General features: G+C 41.8%; 1 protein-coding gene across 10 annotated transcripts in view; it reads left to right on the forward strand.

The window, feature by feature from the left end:
• The window catches only part of ATP2B2 (ATPase plasma membrane Ca2+ transporting 2), a 340,287-nt gene that overhangs the window by 268,230 nt on the left and 53,079 nt on the right, over positions 1-18,978 (forward strand). For all 10 annotated transcript variants that reach the window (XM_075006185.1, XM_075006187.1, XM_075006186.1 and 7 more), the window contains 3 exons: positions 4,229-4,408; positions 6,016-6,103; positions 18,428-18,534. In XM_075006185.1, coding sequence (XP_074862286.1) covers positions 4,229-4,408; positions 6,016-6,103; positions 18,428-18,534 — 375 coding nt within the window. The remainder of the gene's footprint in view (positions 1-4,228; positions 4,409-6,015; positions 6,104-18,427; positions 18,535-18,978) is intronic.

Genomic DNA, 18,978 nt, shown 5'->3' on the forward strand with positions numbered 1-18,978 from the left:
CCAATATTTAAAAAGGGCTGTAGAGGAGACCCTGGCAATTACAGACCAGTAAGTCTAACGTCAGTACCGGGCAAATTAGTAGAAACAATAGTAAAGAATAAAATTGTCAGACACACAGAAGAACATGATTTGTTGGGAAAAAGTCAGCATGGTTTCTGTAGAGGGAAGTCATGTCTCACTAATCTATTAGAGTTCTTTGAAGGGGTTAACAAACATGCAGACAGGGGGGATCCAGTGGACATAATATATTTAGATTTCCAGAAAGCCTTTGACAAGGTCCCTCACCAAAGGCTGTTATGTAAATTAGGGGGTCATGGGATAGGAGGAAAGATCCTTTCATGGATTGGAAACTGGTTAAAAGACAGGAAACAAAGGGTTGGAATAAATGGTAAATTTTCACAGTGGAGGGGGGTAACTAGTGGTGTTCCCCAAGGGTCAGTCCTGGGACCAATCCTGTTCAACTTGTTCATCAATGATCTAGAGACAGGGGTAAGCAGTGAGGTGGCAAAGTTTGCAGATGATACCAAGCTGTTCAGGATAGTCAAAACCAAAGTAGATTGTGAAGAACTTCAAAAAGATCTCAGCAAACTGAGTGATTGGGCAGAAAAATGGCAAATGAAATTTAATGTGGGTAAGTGTAAGGTAATGCACATTGGGAAAAATAACCCCAATTACACATACAATGTGATGGGGGGCATATTTAGCTACAACAGATCAGGAAAGGGATCTTGGAATTATAGTGGATAGTTCTCTGAAAACATCCACGTAGTGTGCAGAGGCAGTCAGTAAAGCAATGTTAGGAATTATTAAAAGAGGGATAGAAAATAAGACTAAGAATATCGTACTTCCTCTATATAAAACTGTGGTACGCCCACATCTTGAGTACTGCATGCAGATGTGGTCTCCTCACCTCAAAAAAGATACACTGGCGTTAGAAAACGTTCAGAAAAGGGCAACTAAAATGATTAAGGGTTTGGAACGGGTCCCATATGAGGAGAGGCTAGAGAGAGTGGGACTTTTCAGTCTAGAAAAGAGGAGATTGAGGGGTGATATGATACAGCTATATAAAATCATGAATGGTGTGGAGAAAGTGAATACAGAAAAGTTATCTACTTGTTCCCATAATATAAGAACTAGAGGACACCAAATGAAATTAACGGGCAGTAGGTTCAAAACTAATAAAAGTAAATTTTTGTTCACACAGTGCGCAGTCAACCTGTGGAACTCCTTGACAGGGGAGGCTGTGAAGGCCAGCACTGTCACAGAGTTTAAAATAGAGCTTGATAAACTTTTGGAGGTTAGGTCCATAAATGGCTATTAGCCAAGGGTTAAGTATGGTGCCCCTAGCCTTTAGTCAAAGGCTGGAGACAGATGGCAGGAGACAAATCGCTTGATCATTGTCTTCGGTTCACCTCCTCTGGGGCACCTGGCACTGGCCACTGTCGGCAGACAGGATACTGTGCTGGATGGACCTTTGGTCTGACCCAGTATGGCCGTTCTTATGTTCGTATGTTCTTAACATGTTTGCTTTGAGTATAAGCCCCTGAGGCTTGGGCTGGATTTTCTTCTGGTTTTTACAGCACCAGTGTCAGGGTATGACTTAGTGAATAGTTATAATCACTGTAGAAGTGAAACTTATTCCAACCTACCTATATCCACTACCCATTGCAATAGGGTATGCATACTTTGTTGGAACATGTATTCAGTAGGTCTACCCGGAGGAGAGCAATTTTTTTCTTTCTTTAAAGGTCACACTTAGCGGACCTGCAAAGACAGTATAGTGCATGTTAGCCTAGCGAATGAAAACTAAGGTGTTAGTATTTTAAAATTAGTATCTCTTACCTGTCTCCATGATTGCTAGCTGTAAAATGGTGCTGACTTATCTTACTGACTTGACTGAATTTTAAATAATTCCTATAAACAAACTAAAAACCTATTTACATATTTTTCTCTCTTTTTACCTTATATTGATTTGCATGCAATTACCTAACATTGAACTTTTTTTTAATGATCTCCCAGATAATAGTAAAAAAACAATACTTTATTGTACTTGAAGTGCATGACTGTGATGCATCACAGGGATGGTTTGGATGTATTTACAAACTATTCATTCTGGTAAAATTTCCCTTAGTTTTAATTAATAAATAATACATGGGAGCACATCGTGCACAGCTGGAATAATGGGGTTGCATTTTTGCATGAATTTTTGATTCTGAATATCATTTGGCAGTAGAGTATCACAATTGGGTATTTATAGCAAATTTATTAATATTTAGGCAGCTTCTCTTTGCTGTCTTTCAGTATTTCCAGAATCTCTGTCTATTTATTTCCCACAAGCGGCAGAAGACTGATCAAACGTAATAGAACATTTCTCTGGTTTCATATCTGAAAAGTATAATTACCTGGTTAAGATATTTGTGCATTAAGGACTGAAAGTCTTTTGCAACACGTGGGATGGACTTTGGAAAGGAAGAATCTCTTTATTAAACAAAGATAGCTGCTAAGATGGAAAAAGTCAAGTTTCATTTCATTTCCAGGGAATTATGTTTTACCTGAATTTACTTTGTTTTGGCTGTCTTTAGGGACTTGCAGTCCCCTTGCTGTGGAGAAATATAATGCTGTGTGAACGGAAAGGGGGAACATTATATGTACCTTCCACTTTGAGGCCAGGTCTACGCTAGACCTGAAAGTCGATTTCAGAGCTACGGCAATTGCGTAGCTAGAATCAATGTATCGGAAATCGACTTTGTGACTATTTTTACTAAGGAAGGTTGATGGGAACTTCCCTTACTCCTCATGGTAGTGAAGACTACAGAGGTTGACTGCCAACTCCAGACAGATTGATTTTGCCCATCTTTACCAGACACACTAAATCAAACTCTTGAAGATCGACCCTGACCGGGTTGACCTTCATGGAAGTGTTGACAACCCCTGTGAGAGCAACTGAGCACCACTCCCTCCTCAGGGAGAGTGCAGTCCGACATTTTTAGGGCCGATGGAGCTGCCATACACATGCATGGAGCCTTGTACAAGAGTGCAGGAGGGGTTGGCCCAAGGGTACATCTTCACTACAGGGAAGATTCACCCTGCTGTGGTTGATCTTCCAGAGTCGGATTTAGGGCACCTAGTGGGATACGCTAAATCAAACTTACAGGGCACCCCCATCAACTTTGGTACTTATGCCCCCCATTAGGAGTAAGGAAAGTGAAAGGGAGTGCAGGATCTTATTGACCTCCCTTAGTGGAGGTGGTGCGGCAGCTGAATTAAGGTATGTCAGCTCTGGCTACGTAATTAACAGAGCTGGAATTGCATACCTTAATTCGACCTTCCCCGGTGGTATAGACCTGCCCTTAGTCTATGCAAGAGGGGGTTTTGATCCAACAATATACATGATTTTCAGATGTGAGACTACCCATTTTGCAGTATCTGTGTTCCCCTCCACAAAACAATGGCGTGTTTTTGCATACCACCATTAAAGTTAGTGAGGTGACAGACTCAAAAGTGTGTGTGAAACAAGTTACAAAACTCAGTTGTGCCTGATTATTTCTTGTTTGGCTTTGAATTGGAAAACCAAGCTAAGAGTTAAGCAGAAGGATTCAGCTACTTCATGTGAAACTGCAGCCTCACTTCTAAATATCTTGGTTTTTTACTTTACTATTTTTTCCATAATATTTGAGTTTAATAAAACCCCCAATCAGTGATACATATTTGCAACTTTAATTCAATGTAGCCAAGATTTGTCAGGGCAGAATATATGTAATAACATTAGAGCTCAGATGAAGAATGGATATATTCGTTGTAAATAATTTTAGAAAAATAACTGCAGTGTATTTAGTTCATCCTTACAAATCAATACATTTCTGTTAAAAATGATATGTTTACCAGTGTGTCATCTGTGAGGGAAATATGAGAGGAAAAAAGAAGGCAGCAAGGGTGTTCTTGCTGGATCCAATGGACCATCCGTCATCTCAGCAGGCCTCACTTCCACATTAAGGTTTAAGTCAGCCACTAATTATGACTTTATATTAAAAAGCAGGGTCAGCTTTTGGGCTGTGGGCAAGTTGAGAGAGTGGCCCTCTGGTGGGCAGTTTAGGTACTCCTGTTCCATGGTTTCTTTGCTCTTTTATTAATCCTATTTTTATCTTTAGGAATTGTTCCCTTTTAAAATATGGCAAGTAGAAAACAAAGAAAGTATTCTCAGCATACATATACTGTACTGTGTTTGCAGGTTCCAGAAGCCATAAGAAAGTGCCAGCGAGCGGGAATTACAGTCCGTATGGTCACGGGGGACAACATCAATACAGCTCGTGCCATTGCAATAAAGTGTGGAATTATTCATCCAGGAGAAGATTTTCTCTGCATTGAGGGAAAGGAGTTTAACAGGAGGATCCGGAATGAGAAGGGAGAGGTAATCCATGAATTGTGTATAAAGTCACTTTTTTCTGATACCGCATTTCATAAATTATAGTGAAGGATGGAGAAATGTGCTGTGTTTCTCTTCCATTGTGATGTCCCTCCCTTAAGCAGAAAAGACAGCCCAGCAGCCTGAGGGATGGTTTGACTTCCAGCACTGCTCCTTTGTTATTTCAAATGCCTTTGATAAGCTAGCGTGTTATATTTAACTTCTCTGAGAGTTATCTAATCAGCGTCACTGTCATATTAGTGCCCACCCAGTTCAGTTCTTTTCTGAACCATGATGTTGGACTGTTTTAAAAAGTACAAGTTCAGGAAAGTTCTTAAAAAGAACAGCAAACAATTCCCCCAGAGCCCAGCAGCAGGTCTCTCACTGCTCACTAGCACCTGGTGACCATTCAGAGTCAAACTCCACGTGCTTCTCCTTAGCTGGAGCTCTGAGCTCTCTTTTAAAATGTGGCTTCTCCACCCTCAGATGAGATTAAATGTATGGCTAAACCCAAGCAAACCTACTGAGACAACAGGTGAGCAGACCTGTCAGACAGTGGGGCTTGCTTGGGAGGACCCTGAGGGCACAATTGGCAGAACTTGTTCTCTTGGCGATGATGAGGGAGATGAAGCACCCAGCTGGATGTGCAGGTCTCAGCACGAGTTGTCAAGGCTTGCAAACAGAAACCCTTTTCTATTTGTAGGCTGAGCCTGTTCGATCTGGGAGAGCTGGAGAGGCTGCAGACGTAGATCTCCACCTTGCATGGGCTGTGTGGAGGGCAGTTCGGGAGAGCATGGCTGGGCCTGAGTCAGCCCCCATGGGGTTAAGGAGGGAGTGTTACCCAGCTGTGCTCCTGACCCTGGCCCTGCTCCTGCCATTGAACCTAGGGCTCCATGCCTTGTGCGCTACTGCCAGCCTGCCTCTGCGGCCCTAGCCTTGACTCCCTTATCCCTGACTGCCCCCTCCCAGAACTCCCACAGCTGCTTTCCCACCCCTGGTCTTGCCTGGGAGAGGGTGTGGAGTGGGTAAGTGAGGGACATGAGGCTGAAAACTGTGGGCACCACTGCTTTCTGCCAATACAAGGGTCACTTCTGTCACTGAGGGGTATTCAGCCAATTTCAGCCAGCAGTCAAGGCAATTCAGCAAAAGAATATGGGGAACCCAGTGTCTCTCCTGGCTCTCCTTTCCCTGCCATTTGTTCTGGAGAGAGGTGGCTCCTGATTTCCAGCATGGGGACTGACCAAGCGTTGGTCTACAGTAGGGAATTAAGTTGATTGCAGATACTCAATTCTAGCTGTGGCAATTGCATAGCTAGAATCGACTTACATGCAATCAGCTTACCTGGCCATCCACACAGAGGGAGGTCAACAGGAGAGTTTCTTCCATGAACATCCCTTACTCCTCAGAATAATAAGAAGTACCATTGTCCACTGCCGGACCCAGATAGTTCAGTTTTGTGCGTCCCCACTAGGTCGACCTTCCTGGTAGTGTAGACATACCATGATTATCTTGTTTTACCAGTTTTCAATGTGAACAATGTCACACTTGGTAAGCAGGAAAACAGGCACCCAGACTGGCTTCTGACAGGTGGCCGGTTGTATTATTATTTTCAGATTGAGCAAGAACGCATTGATAAGATCTGGCCAAAGCTCCGAGTACTTGCTCGCTCGTCTCCCACTGACAAGCACACGTTGGTGAAAGGTGAGTGCAAATAGTGTGTGTGTGTGTGTTTGTAATATCTGGAGTTGTCTAATAGTGCTGTACTTATGTTTAATATTCCACTCCTGAGACACGGCAAGGTACTGTGGGTAAGGCAGCGTGGAGAGAGAAAGAGAAGTAGGAGAAGCAGGAGCTAAGTCCACAATTTCTCAGGTTAGAATTTTTTCACTCATCAGAGAGTTAGGCCAGGTCTGTGCTAGAAGCTTTTGCTTTCCAGAGTTGACCAGGCCTCAGTGATATTTGAGACACAGGGGGAAATGGGGGAGGTGAGGAGAAATGTGTGAGAGCAGAAAGGAGAGAATAGAAGAGAGCGGAGACGAGACTCAGTAAAATAAGCTAGTTTGTCTTTTATAACACGAAAGTGTTGTCCAGTGATTGGAGCACTGCCCTGAGGGGCAGCATTCTATGTCCACCTCTGCTGCTAACTTCCTCGATAACTTCTCTTCACATCAGAAACAAAATGAATAAAAATGAATACCGTACCTCAAGGACAGGCATGCGTTCTACTGAATGCGTTCTACTGAATGCGTGCTTGACCCTTTAGACAATACTTGCCCCTCCCCCTCAGGTCTTCAGGGTACAGGAAGACACAAGTGATGGTCTCTGAGGGCAGAGCCAATGCTGGGCATGGTGGCTGGTTGGGGCAGAAATTGCCATAGCTACCAGTGTCCCCTCTCATTTTTCCCATGCGTGTGTAGAAAGACTTTGTTATTGCACCAATATGGAGGTGATGTGTGAGGCAGCACCTTCATATTGGTGCACATAACAAAATTCCAGTGGCAGAGGAACTTAGGCGACTGTGGAGAAGGTTGACACTGACCCACAGTCTGGCTGGCCTGCTGAGAAGAGGGAGAATGTGAAGGTGGAACTCCCCCATCTGGTCCCCACTTTGCGGGTGGTACAAGCTGCATGGTGTCTCTGCCTCTCCAGTTTTCTCCATGACCCGCAAAGGAGGGATGCCCCACAGTTTAGAAACCTGCATATTAGCACGAGAGTCTTTTCACCATGCTGACACCATTCATGTGACTCACATTGGCCACATTAGCTGTTAAATGTAAGGTTACCGTTTTATATGGCAGACTCTATTTTGGCATAAACTAATATAATTCCCTGCTGTAAGAGAAGTGCCTTTTGCAGTGTGTTGTTCCTAGAGACCCTCCACTGGGACCAATGCCTCCCTGAATCTGTTGGTCTTGCAGATCTACTCCGCGGCCTCTGTCTACGGTCATGCTATGGAGATGAAGGGCCATGATATGGGCTGGTGTGCTAGGTGATGTTACAAGGTTGCTCTAATCTTTAGTAAAGTATTTCCAGATTTTTGGATGAGGAAAAGCCACTCACTCTGTCCTTTTAATGGGACTATTTCACTGTGGACACTGGAACTTAGAGTGGAGTTTTGAAAGCATCTAAATGACTTTGAGGTGTATAAGCCCCACTGAGAATTAATATATGTGCTCCTAAATCACTTAGGTGCTTTTGAAAACATATGGTGATTTTTTTTCACCTTCACTTCGGCCTCAGTATGTTGAGCCAGAGTCTAATGTGAAAAATGATCTCTTCAAGTCCTGTTTGCTTCTAGGAGAGAATTCTCCTGTCAGGAGCTGAAGTTGATAGCCATAGATTGTCTTCTGAAGACCCCTCCCTTGCCCCCTGGCATCAGGAGTGTGTCGGGGTGCGAACACAGCATGACAGACACTTTGAGGTTCACTGTTGCCTGGGAGAAGATGGATACATGCAGCTGCAGCTTAGCTTTTCAGGACTAAGTTGTCCCAGATGCTGGTTAGCCTCACCAAAACTGCCCCAAATGGTGAGGGTACAAAAGCAGCTTAAAACTCTCTCAGGGTCTTTGCTGCAGTTCTGAGGTGCAACTTGCAGGACATATTCTTACACAAGAGCCTAACATAGGTGCGTAGCTCTAACTTCTAACAGAAGGGCATATTTTAAGTGTCCGAAATTAAAGTAAATAAATCATGAGAGACTGCTTGGATAAGTGAATCATGAGGAAAATGAACTCATCAGACTGGAAGAGGAGTAAACAGCAAAATATTAATAAGAAATTTAGCATATATGCAATGTGAGATTTTGAAAGCGATTCCACTGCAGAATGCCTTATATAATTGGTATTGCTGGTAATGTTTTGGAGAGAATGATGAGGCAAAATGAAAAGGCAATTAAATATCCAGTTACGTTTCAAAACATCTCTTCATGAAAGGATGCTTAAAAGTTGCAAGAAATTATTGAAATGTTGAGTAGTTCTGGTCCTCTTGCAACAAAGAATATATTTCTCAGTCATTTAAGAGACAGCCAGAGTTTTCTCTACTTTGATTCATTAGGCTTGCTTTAGAGCTGAAAACACATCACAAAACAAACTGTTGTATTTAATTTTTAATGGCTTACAGCTACAAGAAGGAGGAGGCACTATGTTATTTCACTGCCAGAGTCCTGGCCATCAAAAATCATTTTTGTGTCGCATAAGGCATTTTCATTATTGTGCGTTTTTGTATTTTGTAATGTGAGACTCAGAAAGGCATTGTTCTGCATTTTAAGTTGGGAAGACAGCATGTTGTAAATATCTAAGGCTGCGCCAAAGCATAGGAATTTTCAGCTTCCAAAATTAGTTTGAGAAGTTATTGTCTTGGATGTGAAGATAAGATTGATTTCTAGCTAGAAAAGTGCCCCCATTGTGTATTTATTTGTGGGCGTGTATTTTATAATATGTATTCATATACAATAGGTAGCAGCCCCATGGTGCCTTGAGCTTACCCTTTAAGGTGTTCTTCCTGTAAGTGGCTGTTCACAAACAGATGTCTGCCCCAGTCCTTTTGAAATCGATGTGTTCTGTATGGGCTCAGGGCCCTGCATCTGCTGATCTAATTGCAGGATTTTCTGTTTCATTTCTAACAGTAATTTTAATATTGAGGCACCAGCCACTTCAATATCATAATTCTGCCTGAAAATGTACCCAGTGTTGTGTCAAGTTACTCCCGTCTCCTTAGCACCAAAAGCCCAGTTCTGTACATACATAAACTGTTAACTTTTTTGCATGTGAATAGTCCGGGGCAGCAAGATACAGCCCATGGGCCTTTTAATTTAGCCTGTGGTCAGCTCTAGAGCTGTGGAGGGGAGCGAGCTTCAGGTGCTGCCCTCACCCTGAGCAAAATCTCTCCCATTGCCAGTTGCACACTCTACTCCCCTTCCCTGGCAAAATCTCCTCGTTCCTATTGGGGAAACCAGGCAATGGGAGCTGAGGGATTGTGCTGGGGGCGGGACTGTGCAGCATAGTTTCCTAACACCCACTGGCTAGTTTCTAGCCAAGAGGAGCTGAGAGATTTTACTGGTGGTGTGAACAGCAAGCAAAGTAGAGAGAGCCAGGAAAGCTTGCCCAAGAGTGCTGCTGGCTGGAAGCTGTTTAGGTAACCACTTCCTAGCCGGAGCCTCCCTCTTGCACCTATTCCCCCCTGCACTCCAGCTCCCCAACTCGCTCTCAGACACTTCACCACCTCCTACACTCCTTCCCTAGGCCAGAATCCTTTCCTGCATCCGTACCCCACCCCAGACCCTGCACCCCAATACCCTGCTCTAGGTCACAACCCCCTCTTCAACCAAACTCCCTGTCAGACCCCACACCCTCTCCTGTACCCCAAACTCCTTTCTGTATCCAACCTCCACCATGCGACCCCACACACCCTGCATAGAAGAGTGTCGCCCTTGACCATTTACCAAAATCTTGGCTTGCCCCTCACCCCATCAAAATTGTTGTACACCCCTGGAATAGACCCAGAGACCACTCAGCTGAGCACATGTTTGCAGGAGCCAGGCACTGAGGTGAAGATGACTGAAAAAAATCTAGAGGGAGAAGTATTTTCTATATTTTGTCAGACAACTTCTGAATTTGCAAATATTGTGCTTTTGTAAATAGTTTGTCTGTTCTCTTTATAGTCGGTTTCTCCTCTTATGTGTGTTACTCACACATCAACACAGTAGAAAAAATGTGATTGGAGTACCACAAACATTGGCAGTGAGCCTCATGAAAAGAAGGTTAACTCCAACTAATTTTAAGTGACTTTATTTCAAGGTTCCTTTTGAGTAAAAAGCTCCAAATTATTATTTTTATTATTGAGCAGCCTGTGCAAGTTCAAAAGTTAGGAAATGTATCAAAATTTTCAAGGCCAAAGTGCACTGAGCAAACATTTTAGGAGACATTATAATTGCTTGCATTAAAGTTGTGAAATAAATTAAAATAAATATGTACAGGGTGGTTAACCATACGGGACCAATAATACCTAAACATGAGTGCATCTGAATCTTCATATTTATAGCTTTCCCTGTCTCTCACTGTTTTCAGTTTATTTATAGATGTGGGAAGGGACAACTAAATCCCAGTTTCTTCTGTTCTTTGGAAACGCATGGTATCTTACCGATAATTCTAAGGGGTGGCATTGCTAATGAGTTTCATTAAATTAAGGCACATTTATGTTACAATAAAGTAAAACCCTGAGGCTCTGCTTGTCAATGCCTTTGATCTACGCAGTGGGTGGAAAGGGGTTTACTTGTCAATGAAATAGAAGACACACTTGCTGACTAAAATTCTCTGTGATATGATCCAGAGGGCATTTGTAGAGCCCTGCACTGATACAAAATTGCTATCTGCATCCACCCCTGCATCTGAAAAAATGAACTGCAGATTTGCAGAGCTCTAGGCATTTGATCTCGCAGCTTCTTGATGGTGAGAAGACACATGAGTTGATATATTTCATTTTAACATCTTGTTGTGCTGTGTTGGATGCAGTGGCTGCCTATGACTGCGTACAGCATAACTTTTAGACAGTGCACATTGTGGGGTTCAGGTCAGAGAGATTGTATGGGTTTTGAAGTTCTCCCATACCCTGTGGAGTTGTGTGTTAAAAATCTCTGTGTAAGTATAACCCATAAGACATAAGGGTGTGGTTCATAGTCCCATGTAGTGGCACTTGGACCACTTACACAGAGAAAGAATGAGTCTCCTCCACAGCCATAGTGGAGGGCCAGCTGGCTTTTAGGTCAAACTGTAGAAGTTCTTGCACGGAGCACCAGTGATATGATTCCACCTGTGGGTGATTACAAGTGGGGGCTTGTCCAGAATTTCAACTGGGGCGCTGGATGAGCTTCCTCAGCTAGGGGTAGTATAAAACCCACACACCTAGGGGTGTGGGTCGTTGTCCCATATGGTAGTACCTAGACCCCTTGCACAGGAAGAGTGAGTTTCCGGGACTGACTTAGTTGGGTGCTAGCTCAAGCATTAGAAGCTTGAGCATTAGAAGCTCTGCACTAAGCTCTGGAGGTCCCAGCTTCAAGGCCCCCTCCCCTCCCCCCCCCGATGGTTACATAAGTAGCTGACTGGACTAACACTAAATACCAGAACCTATTTTTCTGACTCTAAAAGTGGGCATTTGAAATCAAAAGGTATTCTTACAGCACCTGTGAACTAGTGGGGTTGTTGTTAAGCTCTCATTCTGGTTGATCTTAGGTCCCATCCCTGTTGATATTCTTCACTGATCATTATCACAGCCCTTATAAACGTGGGGCCCTAAATACAGGGTTCACATTCAGGGAATTTGCTCATCACCTTTTGTTTGTGCGTACATGCTTTTGTCCTTATGTTCTTTACAGAAGTACATTTATTATTAATTATTTTTCTTCATTTGTTGCATCATTTTTCATTTGCAAACCAGTTGATTTTTGTACTTGACATGGCGCATTCTGGTGTCCTGTCACAGGCCACGTCACAATCACTGGCTCTTCACCAAAGATGCCTGACTGCCAGCTGAAGTGAGCTTCACCTTTGGCTGCATTGTCTTAGACGCATGCACCTCTCCAGGCAGGTCATGAACAGAGATTTGGTTCCTGCCCAATGGGAACTTTAAAATGTAGACTAGAACTTTGATTGGCTCTGTTAGTGAATGATGAACCCGTAAAGGGTTCTGAGAACTGGTCTGATGGGCTGTTGGTGTCTAGGAAATGTTCTACTGTGTGCTGGGCAAGCTAGAGTTTCCACTTTGTTTAACTTGGAAATTTACAAGCAAAGAGTATGGTAAGTACTGGTACAAAAAGAATTGTTAATTTTTCAGCATTTTTACCACTATGGCTCTCGGTAACTAGTATTTTTATCTGAAGAAGTGGTTTTACTCATGACCTAGTAAATTTGTTAGTCTCTAAGGTGCCACAAGGCTGCTTGTTATTTGTGAAGCTACAGACTAACACAACTACCCCTCTGAGATTGCTGTTAGCTCTGTATGGCCTCAATATTTGGTGCTACTTTGTCAAATGGAAGGCCTATGCCCTTGATGGAGGTAGAAATCAATGTCCTATCAGACTTTTTCCAGTATTTCTATCTTCCTGCCCAACCACTTTAGTCTTAGTGACCCAAATCACTGGGTTAAGCTTTATCGGGCTGTTTTTCATCTAGGTGCTTGTCTGTTAAAGTGGGGTTTAATGTCTTTGACAGCATTCGTGGTATGTATATCTTTAATGAAGAGGTAGAGATGGTCATGGTGGTAACTGTGTCTGTCTCCATGACATCACTTGCAAATGTTAAAAATAAGACAAAAAAGTATTGATCTTTACAAGATGCTTCATCTTAGTCTTCTGGAGTATCAAGAGCTTTTATCACAGTAGTCTGGGTTGCTTTTCAGAGTAATGATTGAAGCCTTCAAAATGTTATTAAGCCTACTAAACCTTGTCAGTGAGTTCACATCATCTTATGATGGCAGAAGTGAAATAATAGAATTGTCTCAGTATTGAGACTAGGTTTCAGTTCATAAACAACTGAGAGATCAACAGCTAATGCATTTTATGCTTACCTGCCTTTGTGAAGGGCCCAGGGAGTTGGCAGGTGTCAAATGATGATGGGGTTTGGATTTCAATACTTTGCAAAGGAATGGTTAGTTTGAGCAACTAGCAGCATAAGTACTAGGTTTTTAAAAATCAAAAATAAAGCCAAACTCAAAGGGCTTGTTAATAGCAATAGTTGAAGAAAGAAGTTTAAATAACCACAGAGTAACCACTAGTTAGTGATATCAAAGGCAAACCACTGCACACATTGAATCAATCAATATACCTGATAATAATCAAAATGAATTAACCATTCTTTTATCTTCCTGTATATATGAAATTTTAGTCAACTCAAATTAGTCAGTATTTGCAGTTTAACTAGCAGATCCTAGTAACTCCATCCTTCAGGAAATCAGCCTTACTGAAACTGGTGACAAGATTATGTTTCCCTCCAGAAGTGTTCGTGAAAAAGAGAATTTCTGCAATAGAGCCTCACAAGGAAAATTTTATTTTACATTTTCATGCATCCCCTTCCCACCTGAGATATTTTTGGCTTAGTCAAAAAACATCAAAACTTATGTATCTTGGAATGCCTTTCTCTTCAGCCTGTCACTAGTCTCAAAAGTCAGTCCCAGACTCTGTCTTAGCCAAATGCCACAAGAAGAGTCAATATACTGTGTTTCCCTTTCTAGTCCTGGTACTAACGTTGCGTGATTTGTAGGCAAGTGAAAGATCATTTCAATACAGATGGGAATGGTTGGTTTCCTGGGAAAGGGAAAGATGCACGTAGTTTTCAGGCAGGTTGGAAGATTGCCTTTGGTGATTATTTTAGTAAGCCTAGAGGAACCATAATTGGCTACTTAATGAGCAGCAGGGCTGTGCTCAGAGCATTCAGTGCTTCTGGATGTATTGTAAGCCTCAGTTCTATCCACAATGGTGGGATGATTATTGCTGTCCAACCTGGGATCATCTATACCAGATAGTTTATACTATTTGGTTTATCTTTTCCATAGAGTAGAATAAGAGTTTTTCGCAAAGGTCTACTCAGGGGTATGATGATTGTCTTTAATGGGATCCAAATTATTGTTGGGTTTGGTATTTGAATCGGTTTTTTCATCAGTTTTCAGCTGATTTGTTGAATGAGAAGGAAAGTTCTTCACACACCACAAGTTCTTCACTCATTCTTCTAAAGAGTCTAATGTGTGTGTCAAATGGACTTGGATTGTGTTCCACACCACTGACCTTCTTCTTCTCTGTGTCGGTGTTACATCTCATATAGTTCAGTTTTGTTGACACACAGGCTACGTCTGCACTCGCATCTCCCCCTTTCAAAAGGGGGATGCTAATGAGACACATCGGGATATGCTAACGAGGTGCTGCAGTGAATATGCAGTGCCTCATTAACATAATGGCAGCCGAGGCACTTTGAAAGTGCTGCTTTCAATCGCGCGTGGTTCATCTACATGGGGCCCTTTTCGAAAGTTCCCCACACACTTCGAAATCCCCTTATTCCTATAACCAAATAGGAATAAGGGAATTATGAAGTGTGCAGGGTCCTTTTGAAAAGGACCCCAAGTAGACGAGCTACGCACGATTGAAAGTGTCACTTTTGAAGTGCTGCAGCTGCTATTATGATAATGAGGTGCTGCATAATCATTGCAGTTCCTCATTAGCGTATCCCAAAGTGTCTCATTAGCATCCCTCTTTGGAAAGCCAAGATGATTATACTGTTTCATAATATCAGCAAAATCATTGGTATTGTGATAGAGCATCTTTTCCTCTTGTAGCCTTCTAGTAGTTTATTGAGCTAAAGCCTAAAAGGGTGAAATATTCTGGGTTAGCCACATTAATAAAGTGGCTGTTTTCCCAAAAGTACCACTGTGTTCTATTGAGACCAAAAATAGACATGAACTGGGAAATATAGCTTGCATGACAGGCACCAATTGTGAGACAGGATCAGAAGCAGGTTAGGAAAGGCAACAAACAAATATAGTTCCATGAGGCAATATAGTGACCATCTTTGCAACTTCCCCTTTGTTTATAACTTCCATAGCTCAGTGGCTAATTATACAAGAGTCCAAGCTGGGGTTCATAGATTCATAGGCCTTGTCTTGATTGCTGAGAACCGTCGACAAAAGAGAGGCAAATTTCACAATGCGTTGCGTATCCTTTGCTGACAGTTCTGCCAAGAGAGGTTTTTTCCAACATTTGGCCAGTCCAAATGTTGGAAAAAAACCTGTATGTCAAGACAGACCTTCTTCCTCATAGAACAAGGTATGCAGGGATGTTGATGGAATGCTCCTGACCGGCAGATCTCTTCCAAGAGATCTGCAGTCTGGACACATGCTCTGCCAACAAAACTTCTGTCAACAGAAGTCTTGTCAACAGAAGCCTGCAGTCTAGACATGGCCCCAGATCTTAAGGCAGAAGGGATTGTAAATAATATTACTTATTTATTTAAATACAATTTTTTTCATTATAATTCTCCCCTGGTAAGAGTAGATGTTGGTATATTTGTACCTGGATTGCTAGACTTTCATAATTATTTTGGAAGTCTGAATCCTGGGTAAGCTTTCTATACTATTGCAATAACGGTAATTAAATTAAATACACATTTAATTCTTATGTTTTTCTATAAAGTGAGTACAAGTTGAACTTCTGTCATCTGGCAACATCTGTGGTCTGGAGTGATTTTAGTTAGCCAGATATCCACTTATCATGGGTGTGGTCAAATTTCCCATGGTTTCATAAAGTTTGTTTACAGCCACCTGTCCTGGCTCTCTGTGTCTTTAGCTCTAATTAACCCATAAATAACTTCTAGGAGCCCAGTAAGCAGTGGAAGTGTTGGTAATGGTAGTGGTAATACTGACCTCCCATGGTCCAGCAGATTCTCTCGTCCAGCACCGAGGGTGCTGGATGAAAGAGGTTCAACCTGTAGTCACAAATGATCCCTGTTGAATACAGGAACAGGTTGAACCTCTCTCATCTGGCAACATCCAGGGTCTAGAATGATTTTAGTTAGCCAGAAGTCCACTCATCATGGGTGTGGGCAAGATTCCTGAGGTCCCATAAAGTTTGTTTGCAGCCACCAATCCCAGCTCTCAGAGTTCTGTGCCCTAAATGTCATCTAAGAGTCCAGTAAGCAGTGGAAGTGTTGGTAATGTGCTAGACATTACTGACCTCCTGTGTTTTAGTAAATTGTCTTGTTCGGCACTGGTCAGGTCCCAAGGGTGACAGACTAGAGAGGTTCTACTTGCATTTGTAATGATACTATTCTGTGGCAAATGTATTTGTCGACTGATTAATCATTACAAGTTCTCCTTCAGTGTCTTTATTATGAAACACAATACATGCCAGTAGGAGTATAAAATTGGATTAGTGTAAATAAAAGGGATTATCTGCATGTAGTGAAAAGCGAAATTTCCAGGTAGTCTAAGCTCTGTTTATTAATGAAATACAAAGAAATGCAGTTTCAGGGCTACAAAACTGAATGTGAATAGAAATGTTTACATGGTCATTTAAAAAGTCAAATTTCAATGAAGATATTTTAATTTATGTTTTTCTTTCATTCAGACTTTACACTGATGTGCTGGAAAGCCAAGCCATATGTCAGTGTGGTGTTTTCCAAATGTTTGCAAGCAGAGCTCCTGGTCAGCACATTTAATTCAGCCAAGTCCACTCAGTTCTGCCATGAAGGACCTATCTATTCTGCTCCCTCAGCTATTCCTATATGTGACCCTCTTTCTGGGGAGATGCAAGTGTAGATCATCATAACATGACAATTCTTATCCTTTTTTTTTTTTTCATAGCTTCATAGAGTCCCAGACCAGACAGGGTCATTGTATCCCTGTATAACACAGAGCCTAGATGTACTCCCAAAGTAATTCCTAGAGCAAATTTTTTTAGGAAAAAAAATCCAATCTTGATTTAGAAACCGCCAGAGGTGGGGAATCCACCAGCATCTTTGATTCATTATTCCAGTGGTTAATTACTTTCACTCTTAAATGCACAAACCTTATTTCCAGTGTGAGTTTGTTTAACTTCAGTTTCCAGTCTTTCAGTTGTGTGTTACCTTTCTGTGACAAGCCCATTATTAAATATTCATTCCCCATGTGTAGAAAATTATAGACTATGATCAAGTCACAAACTCTATGGTCACTCTTTAACTTTCTCTTTGTTATATGAGATACATTTTGCTGCTTGAGTCAGTCACCATTAGGCAAGTTTTCTAATTCTTTAATCATTCTTGTGTGTCTGCTCTGAACCTTCTCCAATTTTTCAAGAGCTTTGAAGGGGGGACACCAGAACATCTGAAGCAAACAGATTAAAAAAAATCTGTTAGGGATGGTGATAGGTCCTGCTGTGAGTGCAGGGAACTGGACTCAAGGACCTCTCAAGATCCATTCCAGTTCTATGAGGTAGGTATATCTCCATGTGTTATCCTTTTTGGCCACAGTGCCAAACTACTTCAACGCACAGTGACACTTTAAGTCAATACCATCACTGGCATTTGACCTCACACTTATTGAAATGGACCAGATATTTCACATCCTGGCTATTGTCTCGGGCTTTCTGAAAACTCAAATATCTCCCTTTTCAAGTTTTGAAGATTTTAGTTGCAGTAACTAGAATCTTACTTTTTATAAATTAAAGAACAATTGTGAGCCCCCAGCTAGTCCTATATGGATGTGCCCTGCACTTTGGGACAAGAACAAAAATGAAATTAACTATATAAAGGGATGGGAGCAAATAAAAGGCATTATTTATGCAAGTCAAATAGAGTCACTGCTGGAGAACAGCAGAAGTGAGTCTAGAAGGGATATTTAAGTGATTGACACATCTAGTTGCACCACTCAAGCTGCTTAAGTCAGTCTTCTTTCAGCAAGGCATTTAAACACATATTCAAATTCCATAAAAGTTAATCAGGAAATTTGGGCCTCAATGGATTATACTGGGAAACAAAGTTTCAGACAAAAGAAATCTTCATCTTTCATGAGGCTGACCCTGTTCCCATTGGTGCTGGTGAATGTCATGCAAATGACTTTAGTGGGTGCAGGGTCAGTCCTTGTATGATCAGGAGTTATTATGTTACTTAGACTATATGTACACTAACTCCAGAAGATCGACCGCTTAGGTTCAATCTTCCAAGATGCTGTTTCGTGCATACCCGAAACAGTGCATTCCAGAGTCCTGAGCCACGAGGATTAGGGAAGGTCAACAGGAGGAGCGCTCCCATCGACCTTCTGCCATGCAAACAGGCACAGAAGTCAACAGCTGCAAAGTCAATTTTTGGTAAGCAGTTGGGATACCAAAAATCACATGGCGGCTGGCAGCTTTCCAGGTAAGTGTAGACGTAGCCTTACCGCATTGTTTTCCCAGGGAACAAAATTTGTATTCTCTATGGGGCCTGTGACACATCATTCAGATATTTTACTTCAAAGTGGAGCCTCCTATTCTAAGGGTCAATATTTTATGTATTGTTAATCTATTTTGTAGGTATTATTGACAGCACACAGGTGGAGCAGAGGCAGGTTGTTGCAGTGACAGGTGATGGAACTAATGACGGACCAGCACTTAAAAAAGCCGATGTTGGCTTTGCAATGGTATGACCCTGAATTAAGTAATTTGTCATTTTATTTGCATGATAGATTTGTTAAAGGGAGTTTATATAATACAAGGAGTGAAGTGGTTTACTGATCGTTCATTTAGTGATGCAAGAAGTGTAGGGAGAAGTTTCAGCTTTCTGGAAATGGCATTTTATTCCATTTCCAGAATCCATTTTGCACATTGTAATCAACAGTTTTGCTTGGTCTAATTTTTGCAAGAATCTTATCAAAATAAAGATTGAAAATGTGCAAAATCCTGGTGCCAGTAGAAGAAAGTGCATTCAGAGTTCTGCTTCATAGCAAGGTAGAAGAGGAAGAACATTCTCCTATTTAACAGGATGCTATTTTGACTTAGTAAATCTTTCTCAAAATATAACTTACTGGTCCACTTAGACTTTGTGACATTGCTACAACAGCATCTGAAAACAAGAAATTGAGAGT

The sequence above is a fragment of the Carettochelys insculpta genome, chromosome 11, assembly GCF_033958435.1.
Source record: "Carettochelys insculpta isolate YL-2023 chromosome 11, ASM3395843v1, whole genome shotgun sequence".
Classification (NCBI taxonomy): Eukaryota; Metazoa; Chordata; order Testudines; family Carettochelyidae; genus Carettochelys; species Carettochelys insculpta.